This window comes from Rhincodon typus, chromosome 37 (assembly GCF_021869965.1).
Source record: "Rhincodon typus isolate 14 chromosome 37, sRhiTyp1.1, whole genome shotgun sequence".
NCBI lineage: Eukaryota > Metazoa > Chordata > Chondrichthyes > Orectolobiformes > Rhincodontidae > Rhincodon > Rhincodon typus.
In genome coordinates this window covers 20,294,796-20,316,135 of record NC_063368.1, presented here as the reverse complement: position 1 = coordinate 20,316,135, position 21,340 = coordinate 20,294,796, and the positions used below count along the sequence as shown (strand labels likewise).

General features: G+C 40.2%; 1 protein-coding gene across 6 annotated transcripts in view; it reads left to right on the top strand.

Annotated features, from left to right (window-relative positions):
- The first annotated feature begins 235 nt into the window (after positions 1–235).
- Positions 236–21,340, top strand: part of LOC109937880 (CCR4-NOT transcription complex subunit 3) — a 46,735-nt gene continuing 25,630 nt past the window's right edge. For 2 of the 6 annotated variants that reach the window (XM_048617518.1, XM_048617516.1), the window contains exons 1-11: positions 236–303; positions 1,211–1,278; positions 3,730–3,804; positions 7,487–7,576; positions 10,030–10,158; positions 11,870–11,896; positions 12,011–12,079; positions 13,916–14,135; positions 15,390–15,532; positions 16,341–16,394; positions 18,514–18,686. In XM_048617518.1, coding sequence (XP_048473475.1) covers positions 279–303; positions 1,211–1,278; positions 3,730–3,804; positions 7,487–7,576; positions 10,030–10,158; positions 11,870–11,896; positions 12,011–12,079; positions 13,916–14,135; positions 15,390–15,532; positions 16,341–16,394; positions 18,514–18,686 — 1,073 coding nt within the window. In that variant the 5' untranslated portion in view covers positions 236–278. Of the gene's footprint in view, positions 304–1,210; positions 1,279–3,729; positions 3,805–7,486; positions 7,577–10,029; positions 10,159–11,851; positions 11,897–12,010; positions 12,080–13,915; positions 14,136–15,389; positions 15,533–16,340; positions 16,395–18,513; positions 18,687–21,340 lie in introns of all 6 variants that reach the window. The other 4 variants (XM_048617517.1, XM_048617515.1, XM_048617520.1 and 1 more) reach the window with 3 other exon arrangements.

Genomic DNA, 21,340 nt, shown 5'->3' with positions numbered 1-21,340 from the left:
TAGTGTCTATGTTGCAGTGTGTTGGGCTGTCTCTTTGTTACAATCTGACACATTGTCCAATCTGATACATTGCGCAGAGCTGTGCCTGTGTCACAGTTGTGTCTGGGTTATGTCTCTGTTTGCAGTGTCTGTGTATTAGTTGTTTGTTTAAATTTCTACTGTGTGCCTAATCCTAATGCTCATTTTTTTAAATGTTTTCCATGGTCACTGATTTCAAATTCTTTACTTGTTTCAGCGCTCTGGAGCATGGTTTTAAGGCATTGACTGGTCGTTCAGTCATGGCTGATAAAAGGAAATTGCAAGGTAAGAGATCAGTATGGATTATTGTACTTTGTTGGGAAGGGAGCGTATTAACACATTCAGTGCGGTCATTCTGATTCCTGTCTCTCTGATCTGAAGTCTTGTATGTGATGTTTGCGTACCTGAATGTTAAAATATTCAGATAACAGTTCTGAAGAAGGGTAATATCAGACTCAAAATGTTAGCTGTTTCTGTCTCCGTAGATGCTACCAGACCTGCTGAAATTTTCCAACACTTTCTATTTTTGGTACAAATGCTAAATCCTCAGTTTTCAAATGTGGGCTTTGTAGTAAACATAAAACAAAGATTTCAGTTTGACCCAAGGGCTCTGGGAAATATCCAAGAATACAGGGACAGTGAGGAGGGGGTGAAAGACAGTGAGCAGGGATTAAGGGAACAGTGAGGAGGTGTTGCTGTTACTTTGAGTAGGGGAGTTGTGTGGACGGGGGCACAGAGATTTTGAGAGGAAGGAGCAGTAAGGAAGTGAGAACTATTGTGTTCCAATGAAGAGAAGCATGATATGCATAAGAGTTTTAGTTTTTGGGATACTGTGGAATATGTCTGCGTTTCTAAACTTTGAAAAAGTCCATTGTCCTTTGAGTAAAATGAGGAAGTGCACATTCATAGTGTGGCTGTGTGTATCTGGTTTATCCAAATGTTTCCTTTAAGCGTTTGATTAGGTGTAAAATCGCTGGACACAAAGCATTAACCCTACTTTCTTCCCACAGATGCAGAATTGCTGAGTTTCATCAGTGATTTCTGTTTTTGCTTCAAATCTCCAGCATCCGCAGTTCTTTGTTTTTTTCCCATCAGTTTTAAGGTTAATGTAAAATATAATTAGCCATATGAGCGCACAGTAGATACTGAAATTCAAAAGGAACGTTAACTACTTCAATTTGCTGTCATGCAGGGGAAATTGACCGCTGTCTGAAGAAAGTCAGTGAAGGTGTAGAAACCTTTGAAGACATCTGGCAAAAGGTAGAGTTGGTCAAAGTTGGCTGCTTCCATTTTGCAGCATGTTGAGATCAAATTCCTCTAGGTTATTCACATGCTGATGTACTTGTTTTCTGTTAACGTGATTGTTTCCATTGTTTCCCATTTTTAACAGAACAAACCATTAAAGATTTTGCATCTCACGCTAAACTCATATACTTGTGTGCCGTCAACAGCAAAACTAAGATGCAATTAGTTTGCCAAAAGAAATCTTGATTATGTCCATCCAGTCATCTCTTTCCATCAGAGGGCACTTTTGTCCCAGTTTCTCAAATATCCCTCATGAAGGATTATGATTTTTGAAATTTAATACATATTTTTGACAATTAACTGCTTATGCAAACTGCAGACTTTGTAGCAGCATTTTCTCATATTCCTATCCCATAACATCAGGGTACAATTTATATGATTTTTTTTGTTGTTGTAAAACAGGATTAACATTGCAGCAGTGATTTTTTTTATTAAAGAAACTGAACTATATACAAAATGCTGAAGAGGGAAGCGTTACCACGCTTGAAGGAATCTCTTTGGTGACTATAAAAAGGAAATTTGTCAGTATGTTGAACACAAAAGCTAGTATATATTTCAACCAAGTTTAGTTTGACGAAGGAGAAATTAGTGATGACAAGAATCTCTGGAGACAATTCCAGGAATGTAGGGTGTTCTTCACCTCTGTTAGATTTTGCGGTTGCCCTGTGATGATCAAATGTTGCGCTTCGAGGGCAAAGGGCACCATTATTGCTGAGTCCAGGTTTTCTTCATCTCTTCTGTCTTCCTCTTTCTTTCAGTTGTCTTAAATCTAAACTCTTTTCTTGCATTTTTTTTAACTTCACCCTTTTTCTCTTCTCCAATCTGGGCTTGACATTATGGTGTGGGACCTTACCCAATGACGGTGAGATTATGAGATCTGAGGGCAGAAAGAATAGTATGAATTGTTAAAACAGCATTTTGTTTGTAGCGTTCAGTCCTCTGTTGAAACTGCTGTATAAATGTTGATGCCACAGAATTGCAGAGGGCTGCTGAACTGGTAGAACTAGCTGCTCACCGATTACGAGTGCATATTATCTTTACATTTTTGTGTGATGATATTTGGAGGTTCTTTCCATTTTTTTAAACTCTTGTATAATTTGTCGAGTTTATATTTCATGGTTAATTCATTCTTCATTTACCAATATTAGTAATTTTACATATACTCAACATGCTAAGACTTCCAAGCTTTCCTTCCAATAACACATACTGTTACTGCCTGATGTAGAATGAAGTTTATCCTCTCCTAACTTGTATAGAATCAGGAAAACCTCTATAATCTGTAAACCGATGGCAGGTAAGTGACAATGATGGCGAGCTTGAGGGTCCAAAGCTCTATAGAATCCCGACGGTGTGGAAGCAGGCCATTCAGCCCATCGAGTCCACACCAACTGTATGAAGAACATCCCATCCAGACCCACCTCCATTACCTAATCCCTGTGATCCTGCATTTCCTATGGCTAATCCACCTAGCCTGCACATCCCTGGATACTGTGGGCAATTTAGCATGGCCAGTTCACGTAACATGCACATCTTTGGACTGTGGGAGGAAACCAGAGTACCAGGAAGAAAGCCACGCAGACAGGGAGAATGCACAAACTCCACATTGACAGTCGCCCGAGGGTGGAATCAAACCTGGGCCCCTAGCGCTGTGAGGCAACAATGCTAACCATTTAGCCACCGTGCTGCTGTTACAATGTGGATTGTGACTAGTAGGATCTCATTTATTGGGTTTCCCTTCATAACATAACTGGAAGGTTGCTGTCGAGTATGGATGTGAGCAAATATTCTTCTTCTAATTATTAAGGCCAGTAAAATAATCCAAATTCAATCGCTGAATATAAAGTTTATTATCAATTCACACAGCACGCTAGTGAAATATTCAGCAAAGTGAGTGATTAACTACTTAGGTACTGACAGTTCAAGCTTTGGTGCAGTGAAAGTGACGTGAGCTTCCAAACTGTCAGTATGATAGCTTCATGTCATTTAAAGGATTCACAATGTGAGTTTTAGACAGAAAAGCAGTGTTTGCAGAAATTGAATGACTGAGGAGGAAATCCAACTGGAAAGCTTAGATATTGGTTAAGAGACATTGGCTATGACTGAAGTACTGAAAATTTTTTTAACCTTAATTTCTTAAATAACCCAGTTGAGGTTTTTATTATATCTAACTATATGACAGTTTCCTGTGTTTTCATCTGAGTCGATCAATTTCATGCTTTTGACATGGAAGGCCAGCGAACTGCTGTAAGCAGAGTCTTGATGACTCAACCTAGGTTGTCAAGAATGTGATTCAGTTGATCCTACTTCATAGAGCAAACCTGAATTCTGAGGTAGTGACACATACCATTAAAGGTTTGATTAGCAATGACAACAATGCCCATTTTAACGTCGCCTTCTTATAAACAGGTTCACAGTGCAGCGAACGCAAATCAGAAGGAAAAATATGAAGCTGACCTGAAGAAAGAAATTAAAAAACTACAGGTGAGATGGAGGGCCCAAAGTGAAGGATTTTGTTTGCAGATATGTGGCTCTACCAGTTGGAGTAATATGCAGGCAGGTCACTGCATTTACTCAGCTGAATGCTTCAAAACAACTTGTCTGTTAGTGAAAATATTGTTTCCTTACCTCCAAAATTTGGTACCTTCTTTAATTCTTTAACTGTGAGCATTGCTGGCAAGGCCAGCTTCTGTTTACCATCCATAATGCTCTTGAGAAAGTGGTACTGAGCTGCCAAGTTGAATACTGCAGTCCATCTGGTGTGGGCATTCCCATGATACTATTGAGGAAGAGAGTTACAGGATTATGATCCAGTGACAATAAAAGAATGGTGATGTATTTCCAAGTCAGGGTTGTATGTGTGACTTGGAGAGGAACATGTAAGTGGTGGTCTTCCCATATGTTTGCTGCCCTTTCTTTCCATGTGGTAGAGGGTTGTGGGTTTTGGAATATGCTTTCGAAGGTGCCTTGGTGAGATACTGCTATGTATCCTGTAGATGGTACACACTTCTTGCCATTGTATGTCAGCACTGGGGCAATGAATGTTTAAGTTGGTGGCTGGGCTGCCGATCAAACAGAAAGCATTCTCATTATGTGTTGTCGAGTTTCTTGTAGGAGCTGCATGCACACAGCTAAGTAGAAAGTATTCCATCACATTCCTGATTTGTGTCCTTTAGATGGTGGACAGGCTTTATGGAGTCAAGCGATGAAATACTCACTTCAGAATTCTGGTCTTCTCATGTAGCCACAGTATTTATATGTCTGGTCCAATTCAGTTCTAGTTAATAGTAACCCCCAGAATGTTGATGCTAGGGGATTCAGTGATGGTAATACCACTGGGGAAAGGATTGAAACGTCTCTCGGGGTTTGAGTGAAGATTTGTATCTCGGGTGCTGGTTGTAGATGTTGGTGTGTTCACTGAGCTGGGACGTTTGATAACAGACGTTTTGTCCCCTTACTAGGTGACATCCTCGGTGCTGTGGAGCCTCCTGTGAAGCGCTGTTATCTTGTGCCAGTTTGAATTTTTATAAGTTGCTGCTTCTGGTAAGTGCCGATTCCAGCTGTGCATTATAATGGTGGGTATATCGGATCTAATTCAATGTGTTTGTTGATGGAGTTCGTGGATGAATGTCAAGCCACCAAGAATTCTCTGGCTGTCCTCTGTTTGGCTTGTCCTATGATAGTAATGTTGTCCCAGTTGAAAGTGTGGTTTTTTCCTCATTTGTGTGTATTGAAACCAAGAGCATCTGGTCGTGTTGTTTAATTGCTAGCTGGTGTTCGTGGATGGGGTTGCTAGTTGACTGCCTTTGTCCCACGTAGTGTTTTGTGCAGTCTCTGCATGGTATCTTGTAAACCACATTCGTCCTGTCCATGGTATCTATTGGGTATTTAATCCTGGTCAGTTGCTGTCTTAGTGTGCCTGCCGGTTTGTGTGCTGTCATGATTCCTAGCGGTCTGAGTAGTCTGGCTGTCAGTTCTGAGGTGTTTTTTATATATGGTATGGCAGTTATTGTTTCATGTTTTGGTGTGTCCTGGTTGTGTTGTCTGTTGGCTAGGCATCTGTGGATGAAGCTGTGGGGTATCCATTCCTAGTAAAGACCTTGTACACCAGCTAGCAATTAAACAACACGACCAGATGCTCTTGGTTTCAATACACACAGACGAGAAAAACCACACTTTCAACTGGGACAACACTACTATCATTGGACAAGCCAAACAGAAGACAGCCAGAGAATTCTTGGAGGCTTGGCATTCATCCACGGACTCCATCAACAAACACATTGAATTAGATCCAATGTACCGACCATTACAACGCACAGCCGGAACCGGCACCTACCGGAAGCAGCAAAAACCAGACCATATAAATTTAAACCGGCACAAGATAACAGCGCTTCACAAAAGGCTCCACAGCACTGAGAATGTTACCTAGTAAGGGGACAAAACATCTGCTGTCAAACGTCCCAGCTCGGTGAACACACCAACATCTGAAATATCTCTGGTAGGACGTGGCCATTCTGTAGCACATGCATGGTATGAATGTTACTTGCCATTTTTCAGCCCAAACCTGAAAGACGTCCACATCTTGTTGCATTTGAACATGGACTGCTTCAGTATCTGAACAACATCTAATGAAAAGTAATAGAGGGAAGGTCAATGACACAGTAGCTGAAGATGGTTGGTTTGAGAACCTGTTGCAAGGAACATTGTGAGGATATCTTGAAACTGATATAATTGACGTCTCATGACCACAACCATCTTTCATTGCGCTACATATCACACCAACCAGCAGAGAGATTCCCCTAATTCCTTGATTGCATAGTTGGTCAAATGCTGCTTTGTTTCAAGGGTAGTCATGGTTACTTCTTACCCTTGTCTGTTCCAACTTTTATGTGGGGAGTAAAATCGTTTTCACACTTTATATACAATGAATTATTGGTAAAATGTCAAGATAAATTCAGCAGCTATTTTAGGCACAGTAAGCAAGATTCCAACAAAAATAGCAGAGGCAGGTGACAAGCTGGTACAGTTAAACAGTCTCCTTTAAATGTGACATGTACTGAATTTTATAGCATTGGCTTCTTAGTTTTCTTCCAAAACATAAAGGTGTCATTATGCTAGACTGCATGTTACTAATGAAGAATAAAATTAAAAGCTGAAAAGGAGAACACAACAATGGGACAAGCTGCTTGGTACATCACAAAAGGGGTTCCTTTGTTAGACTGTAGCAGAGATTCAGGCTCCTGATGAGAGTATTAATCACTTGGCCTTTGTCAGAAATAGTGAATTGTGACACAACAGAGCAGCCCCTCACCATTCTCTGTTCTCTTGGACTCATTGTCTTCATGTGTATCAGAGGCTGCTGAGTTGTGCTAAGGTGCTCCATCTGCAGCTTTGGAGGCCTCACTCACCCCTCTGCAGCCTCTGGGTGACAGGTCCAGTTGTTTTGGGGAATTAGAATCGAATTGGAAATGGATTTAATAAACAGGTAAATTAATGACTGGATAATCTTTCAAAGGTAGTAAAATTAATTTACAGTTCATATCAAATCATTGATCTGGTTGTATTTTCTCATATAACTTCACCATTAAAGGGGAGAATAAAATGTAAAGTTTGAAACAACTTTTTGAACCTATTTGAAACTTTTTAAATGAAAGCTGCCTCTTAAAGTCAGTGTACATAGATTAGAAAGGAATCTGACATTACAGAACTAGTTTTTGTTACCTTAAATCCTGCTTTTTTTAATCTCTAACTCAACTCAAGGAGGCATATTTTGAGGTGAGTGTTGAATATCTATATTAAAATAAATGAGATGCTGACATCATTGAAACAGTACCACCAGAAATATTTTTGAATGTGTTAATGCATTTCCTAAAAATAGCACACAGAGGAAATTACTGGCATTCAAACAAAAATACAAATAAGGAAACTTCTAAGTAGTCATGCCAGTACAAAATTGTTATCCCAGGAATCCCCACGGTTAGACCCGTTTCATCTGATTTTTTGTTCAGCTTTAAAGTCTTGATGCAGTGCCTTTACAGACTTCCCATTTCTTGAAAGGGCCTTGGATCAGTCTGTTGTAAGTATTGATTTGAATACAAGGGCTACAGGTTTAATGTCATTCTTCCCACCAGTGGTTTAACTTTGTTGTGTTATGTTCTGTCTGCAGAGGTTGCGAGACCAAATAAAGACATGGGTGGCCTCCAACGAAATCAAAGACAAGAGGCAGCTACAAGAAAACCGAAAACTAATTGAAACGGTAATGTACCATTGCTGCACTTTACAGTGCCTGATTGCTCTATCGTATTGTTTGGAGTACCTTCTGTTCTGTACCACACACATCATGCATTCTGCGTAATAGCATGTGCTTACTCCACTACAGGTGATCAGGGCTTTTTCCGGCAGGTCTTCCTGTTGCTTTACTATGACTCTGTGTTTGCATCAAACAGTAAGGTGTAGATTGGAGCATAGCGTCAACCAGAAAATTTGCTGATTTCTCTCTGCTGTTGTTTGTGCTGGACTTTGTAATTCTTTCCTTGCATTTTGGCTGTTTCATAAAAATATCTTCCCTTTAGTCCCACCAGCTATTCTGATATTGGATCATTTTGTGCCAGTTTCAGAGCCATGAGGTCATGTTGCAGCTGTACAAAACTCTGGTGCGGCCGCACTTGGAGTATTGCATACAGTTCTGGTCACCGCATTATAGGAAGGATGTGGAAGCATTGGAAAGGGTGCAGAGGAGATTTACCAGGATGTTGCCTGGTATGGAGGGAAGGTCTTATGCGGAAAGGCTGAGGGACTTGAGGCTGTTTTCGTTAGAGAAAAGAAGGTTAAGAGGTGACTTAATAGAGACATACGAGATGATCAGAGGATTAGATAGGGTGGACAGTGGGAGCCTTTTTCCTCGGAAGGCGATGGCTAGCACGAGGGGACATAGCTTTAAATTGAGGGGTGATAGATATAGGACAGATGTCAGAGGTAGGTTCTTTACTCAGAGAGTAGTAAGGGCGTGGAGTGCCCTGCCTGCAAAAGTAGTAGACTCACCAACTTTAAGGGCATTTAAATGGTCATTGGATAAACATATGGATGATAATGGAATAGTTTAGGTTAGATGGGCTTCAGATTGGTTTCACTGGTCGGGCCGAAGGGCCTGTACTGCGCTGTAATGTTCTATGTTCTATGTTCTATTGCTTCATTATCTTTTACTGAACTCTACTTCATGCCTATTCCCTACTGTAGCATTTAACACAATTCACTTTTGAGTGTTGCTGTGTCAAGACTCATTTTCTTGAAGTTTTTTGACTTGCATGCATCAGGACAATTTGCAAACGTACCAATAAAGGGGGAAACCAACACTTACGCTTATTGAGAGGAGAGTGCTGATTGGTTGAGAAGTTGCAATGGAGAATGTAGAACTTAAAACAATTCAGTCAGCATCTTCTCTCAAATCAGCATAAATGTTGGTTTTTCCCTTTACTGGTATGATTGCGAATTTTGTAAGTCAAATACTTCAACAAAGTGTGTCGTGTTTCAGCAATATTCAAGTTCTGTAGGACCAAATGTTTTTAATAATCCACTCTGTTCAAAGCCCTACTTCCTGCCTGATCTCAGGAGATTCACACAGACTTGTCCCTGCATTTTCATATGAAGTACTGTGAAAGGGATGCATTAGTTAATGACATTGTCAGTTTAAGTCGCAAATGGAAACTGAAACTGGGAGACTATGGTTTTGTTGTAGATCTCACTAAAACTGTAGGAGATAAAGAACAGAAATGCGTGGGAAGAAGAACAGAAATGCTGAGTACTAACTGCAGTGATGCATGTGCATGACATGGTCACATGCTGAATTTTGATGGCCTTAACTAGGGGAATTCTTTAATTTCTGCATGTAATTTAATGCTTGCTTTTTATTGAAGGAACCAGTGAGTTTAATATGTCACTGCGATGATAATTTATGTATCTGTGTCCAGGTTTTTGATTCCACTGCAGGCTCAACCTAAGTTTCCTATAATATCCAGAGGTTTAAGTTTTGAGTGTGGGGTGTCATCCTGACACTCTAACCTCCCGTCCTCACCTATTGAGAATTTGGTTGGTCGTCTTATGCTAAAGGAAGATATATAAGCATTGGAAAGCAGTCCAGAGAAGTTTAACTAGGTTGATCCCTGGATATGGAGGGATTTTCTTATGAGAAGAGGTTGTGTAAACTGGCCTGTACTCATTCAAGTTTAGAAGAATGAAAGGCGACCTTATTAAAATATATACAATTCTTAGGGAGCTTAATAGAATAGATGCAGAGAGATTGTTTGCTGTTTTGGCAGAGTGTAGGCCCAAAGAGCATAATTTCAGAATAAGGGATCACTCTCAGATTTTTTAATCAGTAAGGGAATCAAGGATTATAGGGTAAAATTGGGAAAGTGGAGTTGAGGATTATCGAATCAACCATGATCTCATTGAATGGCAGAGCAGACTCAGTGGGTTGACTGGCCTACTTCTGCTCCTGCTTCTTATGGTCTTGTCCTAAGTTGCTTTGTGATTATTGAGTGAAAGGAGGAAAACTCACCACCTCATTGCAAGTATAACCCCATCAGCCAGTCACCAAAGAGCCTGTGGCTTGTTTTGGCCAGCTGATATGAGGCAGTGAGTGTAAAGAATGAAGAGTGTGGTTTCTAAATCTCAATATATGGTTTAAGTATTTAAATCTTCTCTATAAAGCAAATGGAAAGGTTCAAGATAGTGGAAAGAGAAACGAAGACCAAAGCCTATTCTAAAGAAGGGCTGGGATCAGCAACGAAGGTGGATCCCGCACAGAAGGAAAAGGAAGAAATCTGTCAGTGGCTGACGGTGAGTGATGCCAGTGTAGTCCAGATGCTTTTCAGTGGGCCAGTGCTGATACAGCTCAGGCCAGCTCAACAAGTCCACTGTTGCTCCCAGTACCCGCACATTGTAAGCGAAAAGAAAAAGTAATGTGGTGAGGTGTGAAGCCCTACCTTGCTGGGAGCACTGCTAGGTTCTTTCTCTGCTTTTTCTTTATTTGCATCGTTTTGTTAAATTTTTTGGGGAGTGGATTGCTTGTTTTATTTTCTCTTTTTTTTTGCATTTTGATGTTATTTATTCTCGGTTTTCTTTTATTATTTTTTTCTCGTGCAAGTTTCTTCGGCTTCATTGCTACCTCCTACTTGCCCTGGGATGCCTTACCAAGTTCATGGCACTACATAAATGTAAGTTGTTTTTATGCACAGGCCTGATGCCAGTAGTGCCAGAACACATTCAGTTCTGAAGCAGTTTCGTTGCTACTGTCATTCAAGAAGTCTTCACCTGCAGTCTTACTCAGTGGAATCACTGTCACCTTGTCTTTCCACAAGTGCAGCTGCATAGGGCAGTAACCAGTAAAGAACGTGCATGGAGGAGGTGGTAATGAACCAACCATCAGTCAGAGTCCACAAGGGATGTTAGGTGGATTTAGCTGACTCACAGTTAAATGGTCTGTGTCGTTATTATGTTATCATCGTTATTTTGTTGCCTTCTAACTAGCTGGAATTATTAAAACATACAGATCAACGGAAATATTGGATTAAAGACAGACTTCACAAATCTGGAATTGAAGAATTGGCTTGAGAGTTGATAAACTGTATTTCACTGATTTCATGACTAGTTGGTATATTGGGATGTGGGGTTTGTCCTTTGCCTACGAAACTTTACAGTTATAGTTATTTTAATCAACCTGTTCAGACACGCTATAGCATATATCCGGCAGGTGGGGCTTGAACCCAGATCTTCTGGCCCTGAGGTAAGGTCACTACTTCTGCGCTACAAGACACATCTATGTTGCAGCTACAGATAATTTTAAACAACCTGTTCAGATATGTAATGACACCCCTAGAAAAGGTAGGACTTGAACCTGGATCTTTTGGCTTAGAGAGAGGGACATGACCACTGCAAGAGTACCAAAAAAAGCAATCACAACAGGATCCAAACTTGCAATATTCTGGTAACATCACAATCCATCCCAAAGTCAGATGCATTAGGCCATCGGACCATCAGATTTAATGGCAAAGGCAGCAAATGCTTTGTTTTTGTGGCTAATGAGAAGTAGCAGAGGATGATTTGAACCCTTGAGCTCTGGATTATGGACTCAGCATATTTTCGCTGCACCACTCTGCTAAAATTAACTAGCTGGTTTGGACATGCAATGACACACCCCAGGGAAGGTGGGACATTAACTTGGATCTGCTGGTCTAGAAATAGGCAGATATTTTCTAATTAACTTGATCAGAGATGTTATGACACACCACAAGAGCAGGTGGGATTTGAACCTGGGCCTCCTGTTTCCGAGGTGGAGACCACTGCGCTACGAGACCCATCTGAGTTGCAATTATCTCCCTACTGACTGACAGCTAAATGGCAGATTAGTGTATGGCCTGCTTGCCTTGCTGTCTAACAAGGCCTTTTGATGAGCAGTCCTGTAAGTAAATTATGTAAAATATTGATATTTGGAGAGGGATTCTAATTAATTGTGCAAACCTATTTTTTCAAGATCTGTCTTTCATTTCAGAATACGATAGACACATTAAATATGCAGGTGAGTCAGTTCAGCTAATTTTATTTTGAATTTCTTTTAACCACAGTTAATTTGTTTTTGAGCCCCATGCAATGCCATTCAAATATATGAAGATAATCATGTTTTTGTTCCCAGGTTGACCTCTTTGAAAGTGAAATGGAAACTTTGTCTGCAGTGACAAGGAAAAAGAAAGGTGAAAAAGAGGTAGGAATTAAGTAAATACTTGAGTACTCAGCCCACCATTACTGAGAGACCCTGTGATGTATTGCATGCTCCTGCAATACCTTGTGCAAAGATACCACCTGTGATCATGTTGAACGTAACATCAGGCTTTCTGCATATTCATTTTGTGACTGCAATTTTTTTTACCTTGTTAACTGTAGTTTTCTTCACTTGTTAACTGTGGCCATGTTGTTAATTATGGGGATTTCCAGTTTATTTAGCAAGTCACAGTTGTCACAAGAATGCATTGTTAACGTGTCTCAGTTTTTTCCTGTTAAACATTGGAGAGACTGAAGTCATCATCTTCAGTCCCTGCCACAATTCTGTCACCTCACTTCTACAACCTTTCCGATCATTCTGATCGACTGAATCAGTTGTTTGCAATCTTGGCACCATATTCAACCTGCAGTTGAGCTCCTGACTTCATTCTATTTCTTACAAAGATTGAATACCTTCACTGCTTCCAGTCCTTCAATGCCTTGTTTTTAAAATTCTTAACCTTGCGTCTAAAGCCTTCCATACTTGACCCTGCCTATCTCTGAATTCATTTCCAACCCAACAACTTTGCCTCTCCTGGGCCCACCTCAAGGTCTTATGAACCTTTCATTCTCCTAGGTTTTGTCTTCTCGACATCTCTCCTTATAAACTACCTTGCCTCCCATCTGTCACTCCCTTTAAGGCTGTCTTCTTTAATGAACCTTTCATCAATTCCTCCTAACATTTCCTTATCTATTTCATAAAATCAAAACTAAGAGGGACTTTCAGCCTGTTGTGTCCATACTAGCTGTCTGTAAAAATCAACCCAGCTAGTCCCCTTGTCTTTCCCTGTCATTTTGGAAATTTTGTCTCTTCTTGAACACCGACAGTGTCCATTTTTGTCTGATTGTGCCTCTGGAGCATTGACAAATGGTTTTTCTATGCTAAAAGTGCTATATAAATGCAATCATTGATGGTTTTAGTAAAAGAAATTGCCTAATTTTTGTTAAAAGAACCTTAAGATTTTCTTTACAAGACTTGTTTACCTCAGTACTTTTAATAAACGTGTTTTCAAACAGCTTTTAGGTCAGCATTGTGATTGCTGTACATACTATTTGATATGTCATATCCAGTTTAAAAGGTGCATCGTGGCTTTTCTGCATGGCAGCCAAGCAACAGAGGATTGTTTGCAGAGATGTGTACGACCTCGCCCAGGGATTCATGTCGGAAACTCCCTGTGAAGCAGAAATATGTCATGGATTTTAGGTTGTGTCAGCTTGGCACAGATAGAGGCACCCTAACCTTCAAGCCAAGCACATAATATAGGCTAGCACTAAACTGCAGTACCATGGAACGCTGGAGCGTCAACTGGGCATTATCCTGGACGAGACATTGAACTGAGTCAGCACTTCCTTATTCAGATAGATATCCAACGTTCTACAGTAATTTTTGAAGAAGAACAGATATTTGTTCCAGTGACCTGACCAGAATCCATCCTTCAACTAATAACTCCAAAACAGATTAACCGACTATTCACCGCGCTGCTGTGTATAGGACCTGACTTTGTATAATTTATCCGCTACTTCTGCCTATAAAACTACAGTAACAGCACTCTAAAAGCAATTGGCTGAGAAGATGAGAAAAGTGAAAGAAACACGTTGTTGTGATATGAATCATAATCCATGGACTATTTATATTTTGCTAGTCTATCTTATTACTCAGATAAAGTGTGTAAACATCCACTAATCTTGGAAATAATAATGTAGTCTTTTTCAAGTCTGATTTTCTACATCTGAACTGATTGCTTAGCCCTTTATTTAACCTATGGAAATCTTTCTGCAGAAACAAGACAGGTTAGAAGAATTGAAGCAACACATCGAGAGGCACAGGTATCACATTAAAATGCTGGAAACTCTGCTGCGCATGTTAGACAACAGCACAATAGAAGTGGACCAGATTAAGAAGATCAAAGATGATGTTGAATACTATGTTGATTCCTCTCAGGACCCGGACTTTAAAGAAAATGAATTTTTATACGATGATCTTGATCTTGAGGAGATAGGTAAGAGTATTCTCATTTTGCTGCATGTCAAGTGGTTCTCCTGAAACCAATGGCAGAGCTACTCTAAGCTAACCAATGGGAGGCAACTTTTACTGGCTAAAGCAGAGGTGTGTGTACCCTGTGCCTCTATTTAGAAGAAGACCTACAGCTTGAGGAGTTTCTATCTGTTCAGTTTGGGCTTGTCTGAGTTGGAGATTCCTCCCTTTTTTTTTGTTCAAAAGATTTGGTATGTCTTATACTCTTTGTGCCATGTAAAACAATCAAGAAATACTCCTTGTTGGTGGAGCTGGTAACAAACGGTTTAGAATGCATAACGAAGGGTAATCGGTGAGTTCGAAGGCTCATATTTAATTGTAGAAGCTGTAAACGTACTGATTATAGTGTCTAAAGTTGGTCACAGCTATAGGCTGGCAGCTCATTGCGTTGCAAGGTGAATTCAAATAGATCACTATTTTAATAAAAGTAATGTTGATGTGATAGTCTGTGACTTTCGTCGTTCCCATGAATGACGACAGTGCAGGTGGAGCAAAGAGCAAAGTAATAGAAATCCAAAGAATTCATAGATCTAGCAAGTAGACATAAAGAGAGTACAAGATGTTCTGTTGGAAAATTTGGTAAATTCCATTCAGACTAAAGGAACAGGCGTGATACAAATGATATATTCATTACTGAGTAAGGTAATTTGAATGGAGTGGTTGACTGGACAGCATACTAATAGGAATCAGTCATTCTGTGATTAGCAAATGGTTGGCAGCTGTTTGGGATAATTCTCAGGAATTAGAGGCAAAGTGATAAGCACGAGAGTTATATCTGAAAAAGAACGATAAACAAAAGTTGTGATTTTAGAAGAAGCTTCTAAACTACCAAAGCCTGACCACAATGTATGATGTAACAAGATTCTGAATTGGCTAGTTTGTCTTGGGAAAAAGTTTAAGTGCAGACTAGTTGGCTGGTGTGTCACTGACAAGCCAGCCATTTTTAATCACTACAGCTGAGTCCAACTTGCCAATCAGGGATACAATTAAATTAACTAGTTTGGCTTAGAATACTAAATTGGTGTAGGATTTAGAGGGAGCTTCAGGTGATAACTAAAGGGTGTGTGGAGAGTTAGGCCAGTAGGCTTGTTAACACTGCTGAGTAAAGAGGGACTTACTCCTTTCTACTATGTCTCGGTAAGATTACTGTGCTCTGTGGATATATAAGAGCCTGAACAATTATATTCTGATTGTAATGGATTTCATTCCATTTTTCCAGCACAAACCTCAATAATGGCAACATCACCAGCAAGCAATAGTAACAGCAATGTGGAAGATGAACTTTTTAACCAGTGTAACAGCACTCCCACCTCTACAACCTCAAGTTCTCCTGTCCCGCTCAGTCCAGCCAATCAGTCTGTGGTGAGTAATTATGTTTTCCGATAAATGTGGACATTGAAACAGAAGACCAGATCTCTCACGCTGACATCTGCCTCACCCAGTTTGGGAAAAAGAATAGTGCCCATGTAGGAAGTGGCTGTGAAGGCTGACCAGTATTTTATGTTGATCAATGCGCTGCACGTAACATCAGACTCCCTCCCCTAATTCAGTGGACCATAGTTGGTGTAGGATAAACTTACTGTTTCATTTTAGCTGATAGTGAGTGATGCTATAGTACCAATGAAGTAATCAGCCTCACTTAATTGTTCTGTGTAAGGTGCTGGTTAGACATTGATTTTCAATATAATGGTGTATGCTCCAATTACTTCATTTTAATTTAGAATTGAGCCACTACACTTGGAGCAAGATTTTCTCTAGCACACCTCCTAGATGACGTTTGCTGGGCTGTCCTACAGGCAGCAGTGTGCTGCAAGGACATCACCTAAATAGGGTACCCTGTGTTGAACATTGGTTGTTTCGCCATTTGATTGGGTCTGTCACTGGTAAGTCTGCTTTTCTCTACTCATGGCCTTTGGCCAACATTGGAATGTCTTGGAAATTTGGCCCAGTTCAATTGGTCCAGTGATTTTTTTTTTGAACCCCATTATGCCCCTACCTACCAGTTCAGAGATATCTTACTCCGGATGCAATATAGGTGGAACTTGAGAGTTTCCTGCTCTGTGTAGCTTTGTTCTGTATGAAGGGAGTATGTTAATCCATGGAATCATTGCGGTATTGAAATTTTTACCAGTGCTTTCAGTGCTAATTTTGAAATGCTTCATCTTCACAGGAAAATCATGAAGATGAACGGAAGCGGAGTAGGTCAGACAGCGAAATGAGCTTGGTCAGTTTGCTTTTCAAGGAAGTAAATTGCACATCTTTGTTATAAAGAATGCATGTCATCAAACGCAGCTCCATTGTTCCATCTTGTATAGCATGCGTATTAACTGCGACTCTGCAGGGGCAAAAAAAATTGTTATAGATTGAATACAAATTAATTCATTCATGGAATGAGGACATCAATGGGATGTGCAAAAAGTGCTGGCCTAGCTAGAGGGCGGTTAAGAATCAACCACACTACTGTCATACACACTCTAGACCAGGAAGGATAGCAGTTTCCTTCCCTAAAGGATATTAGCGAACTAGATGGGTTTCTCTGATATTTGTTTCAAACTCGTAATTACAATTTTTAAAAAGAATCAAATATGACCATCTGCTATGGCAGGATTTAAACCCAGATCTCTAGAACATTACCTGGGTCTCTAGATTAGCAATCCAGCAATAGTACCACTAGGTCATCTCCTCCCCATACATCAATTGTAGTCTGCACTGTGTATTACAGTATGATGGGGTTGGAGCTTAAAACTGGGAAAGTCTTGTTACAACTTTACAGGGTGTGGGTGAGGCTGCATCTGAAGTACTGTGCAGATTTGATCCCCACATTTAAGAAAGGATGCACTAGCATTGGAGGTAGTTCAGAAGAGATTCCCAGGGATATATTGTTCTCGTGAAGAACAGTTAAAACAAGTTAGGCCTTTATTCATTGTAGTTTTCAAGAAAGAAGTGTGATCATAATTGAAATGTGCAAAATTCCAGGGTTCTTGACAAGGTAAATGTTGAGACAATACAGTATGGAGATGGAGGAACACAGCAGGCCAGGCAGCATCAGAGGAGCAGGAAAGTTGACATTTTGGGTAGGGACCCTTCTTCAGACCCAAAAAGTCAACTTTCCTGCTTCTCTGCTGTCTGGCCTGCTGTATTCCTCCCAGTTCCATATATTTTGTCTCAGACTGCAGATGGTGGAGTCAATCTCCAAGGTAAATGTTGAGCTGTTTCTGCTCGTGGCGAAGTCTCGATCTAAGGGGCATAGTTAATCAACAAGGGGGAATCTTGGTTAAAAGTGAGATGCAAAGGGGTTTCTTGAGAGTAGCGAATGTCTGGAATTCTCTACCCCAGAGAGTTGTGGAGATTAGTGAGTAGGTAGATCTTTGAAATATCAGGGAGTTGAGGGCAATGAGCTGGTATGACAGTTGAGACCTTAGGTGGGACCTTCTCCAGCCACTATTTATTGTCTTCAAAGTTCAGGTGGGGGGAAAAAATCTTTGCCTGTAGCAGTACCTTAAATGCTACTGGGAGATATAGGCCACAAATCCAAGAGCATTGTTTTTTTTTTTTTCTGTTGTTCCTTTGTCCTGAAAAAGCATTCACTTTGCATTTTCTAATAAAAGTGAAGTACTAGAATATTGAACACTTGAAAGAAAACAGGGAGAAACTAACAGGTCTGGCTCCACCTGTGGATAGACAAATAGTTACTGTTTCAAATGTAATCTGCCTCATTTCATCTCCAAAGTGTCATGTTGGACTTGAAATGTTTATATCTTGCTTCTCTCTCCACAGATGCTTCCAGACCTGAGTTTCTCCAGCACTTTCTATTTTTATTTCACTTTCCATTTTGTATCCTTCGAGTAGCAGGTTAATGCTCAGAATTTGCTTTCTTAGCATTTTATATCTGAATGCTCCTCCTGTTGTGCTCTACTGGATGCGGACTGAAATTCCCCCTACTCTGAGGGACTGCAATGATTGTTGAGCCTTGCTATATCTCTTTTGTATTATTGCATAGACAACAGCACATGAACTTCACTATTTCCCAGTTTCTAATTATGGAATTAAGTCTGCCTTAAAAATTTTGTGGATGCTGGGAGTCCAAAATAAGAACACCTGCTGGAAGCACGCAATCTGTCAGGCAGCATCTATGAAGGGAGAAAGAATTAATGTTTTATTTTGGTGATGTAATGTGAGAACTGGAAGATAAAAGATGAATAGCTTTTTAAGCAAGTGCAGTGCCAGGGAAAAGTGAGAAAGGATTATCTTGGGGGAAAGGTCTGTGGTCGCGTTAAGATTTCTTGTCTTTTAATCACCACTTGCCTTGAATTTACATTTCTCTGCTTTCTTTCCATCCTCAGTCTCCTGCAAAGGTTCTTGGCAGCAAGACTCACCATGGTAACAATCTCCCTCCATCCATTTCTATTTCCCAGAGTGCGCAGGGGTTGAACAGCACAAAAACGCCGACCCTGCCCTCGAATGGATCCAGCAATGGGGGAAACAAGCTGCTGCAATCTAGCAAGACCTATTCTTTGTAAGTGCGGACACTTTGTCTTGTCCTAGTATTGTTCTTTAGAAATTGACACTATTTTTAACACCTTCAGTGCTATAAAATGTCTCCTTGTTTACTATGGCCATAGTAAGTAAAAGAGGACAGCACATAAATATCATACTCCCAACGTCCACTGGAGAATTTGCCCATTCATTGTATTAAAGAAGTGAAAGGTGTACTTGGAAGTTTGAGCCCAGCTTCAGTCATTCGATAGCATTTTTTGCATTAGAGTCAGAAGGTTAAATTCGAACCTCTAGTTTCTGTCCAAAATCGTAGGTTGACATTCCAGCACAGTAGTGAAGGAGCCCTGTTCTTTCTGTATTCTTTATTGTGGAGATTTAAACTGAGATCACATCTAATCTGATCAGTGAGTTGTTAAAAGATCTTGTACATTTATTTGGAGTGTTTTTATGGTATTCTGTTTAACTTTTCTTCAAACAATGTGATCAAAATTGAATAAGCACCCTCACCTCTCTGCTATTTATGTGTAAAGGAACTGCTGCATTTGTCTATATATAGTTAATTGGATTTCAAAGCATTTTGCTAAGTGTGGAGCTCTTTTGGAGATGAAGCCTGAAGGATGATATATCTGACTGTACAGGATTTCCTTAGTATGCACTGGGTTGTCAGCTTCAGTTGCAAAGTGAATCCTGAAGTGTGGCTCGCAATCACTGATATCTCTTTATTCTCTGGTACTTGGGTTCTGAATCTGGTCCAGACAAATTATTGCAGTCTTTCCCTCTCACTGTGATCATCTTAAGTGAAGTGAGTTTTGGTGAAACTGTTCACCTTGCAACACCAATCCTGATAAACAGAAATGCAAATTTCAAGCAACAGCAATATAGATGATGTGTGAAAGGGTACTGATTAGTTGGCAAGTCAAGTCTGAAAGGCAATGTTGCTGTAGACAGAGCAGTGGAAAACTGTAGACTTCCTAAACTGGGTATTCAAAAAAAGGCACAAGGCTGTTGGCAGAGATTGGGTCTCTGCATATAAATTTTTATTTCTAGCAGGTGCAAGTGAGCCCTGTTGTAATTTCTGAAATGTGTTTAAGCATTTGACTCGGCTCCTTGTGGAAATTAGTCCCCTGTATGGTCCTGGCCAGGAGTTTAGATATAACTGGGTCTACAGCATAGAATGTGCAGTTATTCAGCATTAAATAGCAGCTTCAGTGATTTTAAAAAGATGTCTGAGGTGGAATAAGTTTTCACTGAGGATGGTCAATCAACTTACTTTCTGTTGGATTTGTACAGACCAGTGTTTGCAGAAACCTTCCTAGCCCACCTCCCTCCAGTGAATTAATTGTGCAGAGACCAGAGACAGGAAGGTTTTGTGTAGTGTGCTGTTTGTCCTCTGAGATGACTAGATGTCCCTGTTGCTCGAAGAGATGAGTATAGAATAGCTGTTTGGTGTTGTGTGTTCCAGCTTAATTATTTGGACGTAAGGCCCATTTACATTGATTTTCTTTAAGATTGTTCCAACTCTGCTCCAAAATGATCCAGGTTTGTTCCTGTATGACCTTATTCTGACGTCCTTTCTTCCAGGCCCAAACCTGTGGCCTCCCTTTTGTATGAGAAGTTTTAATTGCAGTAATTTTTCATTGAAAATTATAGTTTGATTCCAATCAGGAAGAAAATAGTGAGAATGCCTCCTGACCAAAAGGAGGTAAATATTTAGGATTTAACAATATTGCAGTGTAATTGTAAGTTTTCTGAAACTTGAGATACAATTTCAGGTCTGATGCTGAAATTTGAAGTTTGAGGCTGCTTCATCATTGTTTAAAACATGAAATTATTTACATTTCTTGTATTTAAGAAAAGAGACTTGTTTGCCCCAGAGTTGGAGTGTTGAGCTGTCAGCAAACAGTGACAAAACCTTGTTCTTGCAGTCAAGGTAAAGAAGTGTAACCTTAAAATTAGGACTAGGTGGTTCAGGGAAGTATCAAAGCATGTGTCTCAAAAGATAGTTGAAATCTGGAAAGTTCTCTTGTTAAGATTGGGTGTGGTTGGGAAAGGGGTTTAATTGAAAACTCAGATTTGAGATTTTTAATAATTTTGGAATATTAAGGGTTGCAGATAAGGTTTTTTTTATTCTCTCATAGGATGTGGCTGTGGCTGGCTAGGCAGCATTTATTGCCCATCCCTAATTGCCCAGAGGACAGTTAAGAGTCTGCTGCATTGCTGTGGGTCTGGAGTCATGTAGGCCAGACCAGTTAAGTCAGCAAAAGAACATTAGTGAGCCAGCTGGTTTTTTGACAAACAATGATTTCATGGCCATCATTAGACTCTTAATTCCAGATTTTATTTTTATTACTTTTATTACTTCAGAGTAGCGGGATTTGAACCTGGGTTTCCAGAGCATGGATTGCTGGATTAATGCCACCAGGCTATTGCCTCCCCAATCTTAGATGGAGCAAAGATAGAGGCAAGCCATGATCTCATCGAACATGACGCAAGTACGAGGAGATGAATGATCATCTGTTCTTCCTGTAGAAGGTGATGAGTCAGGCAAACTTCAAGAAGTAGACCTGCCTGGAAGCATTTTTTTTAAAGAAAGCAATTTGAAGCCAAAATTCAGTACCTGTGGCACTGGAGCAAAGCAGACAGCAGTTCACTGGTTTAGTCAGATACCAGGGA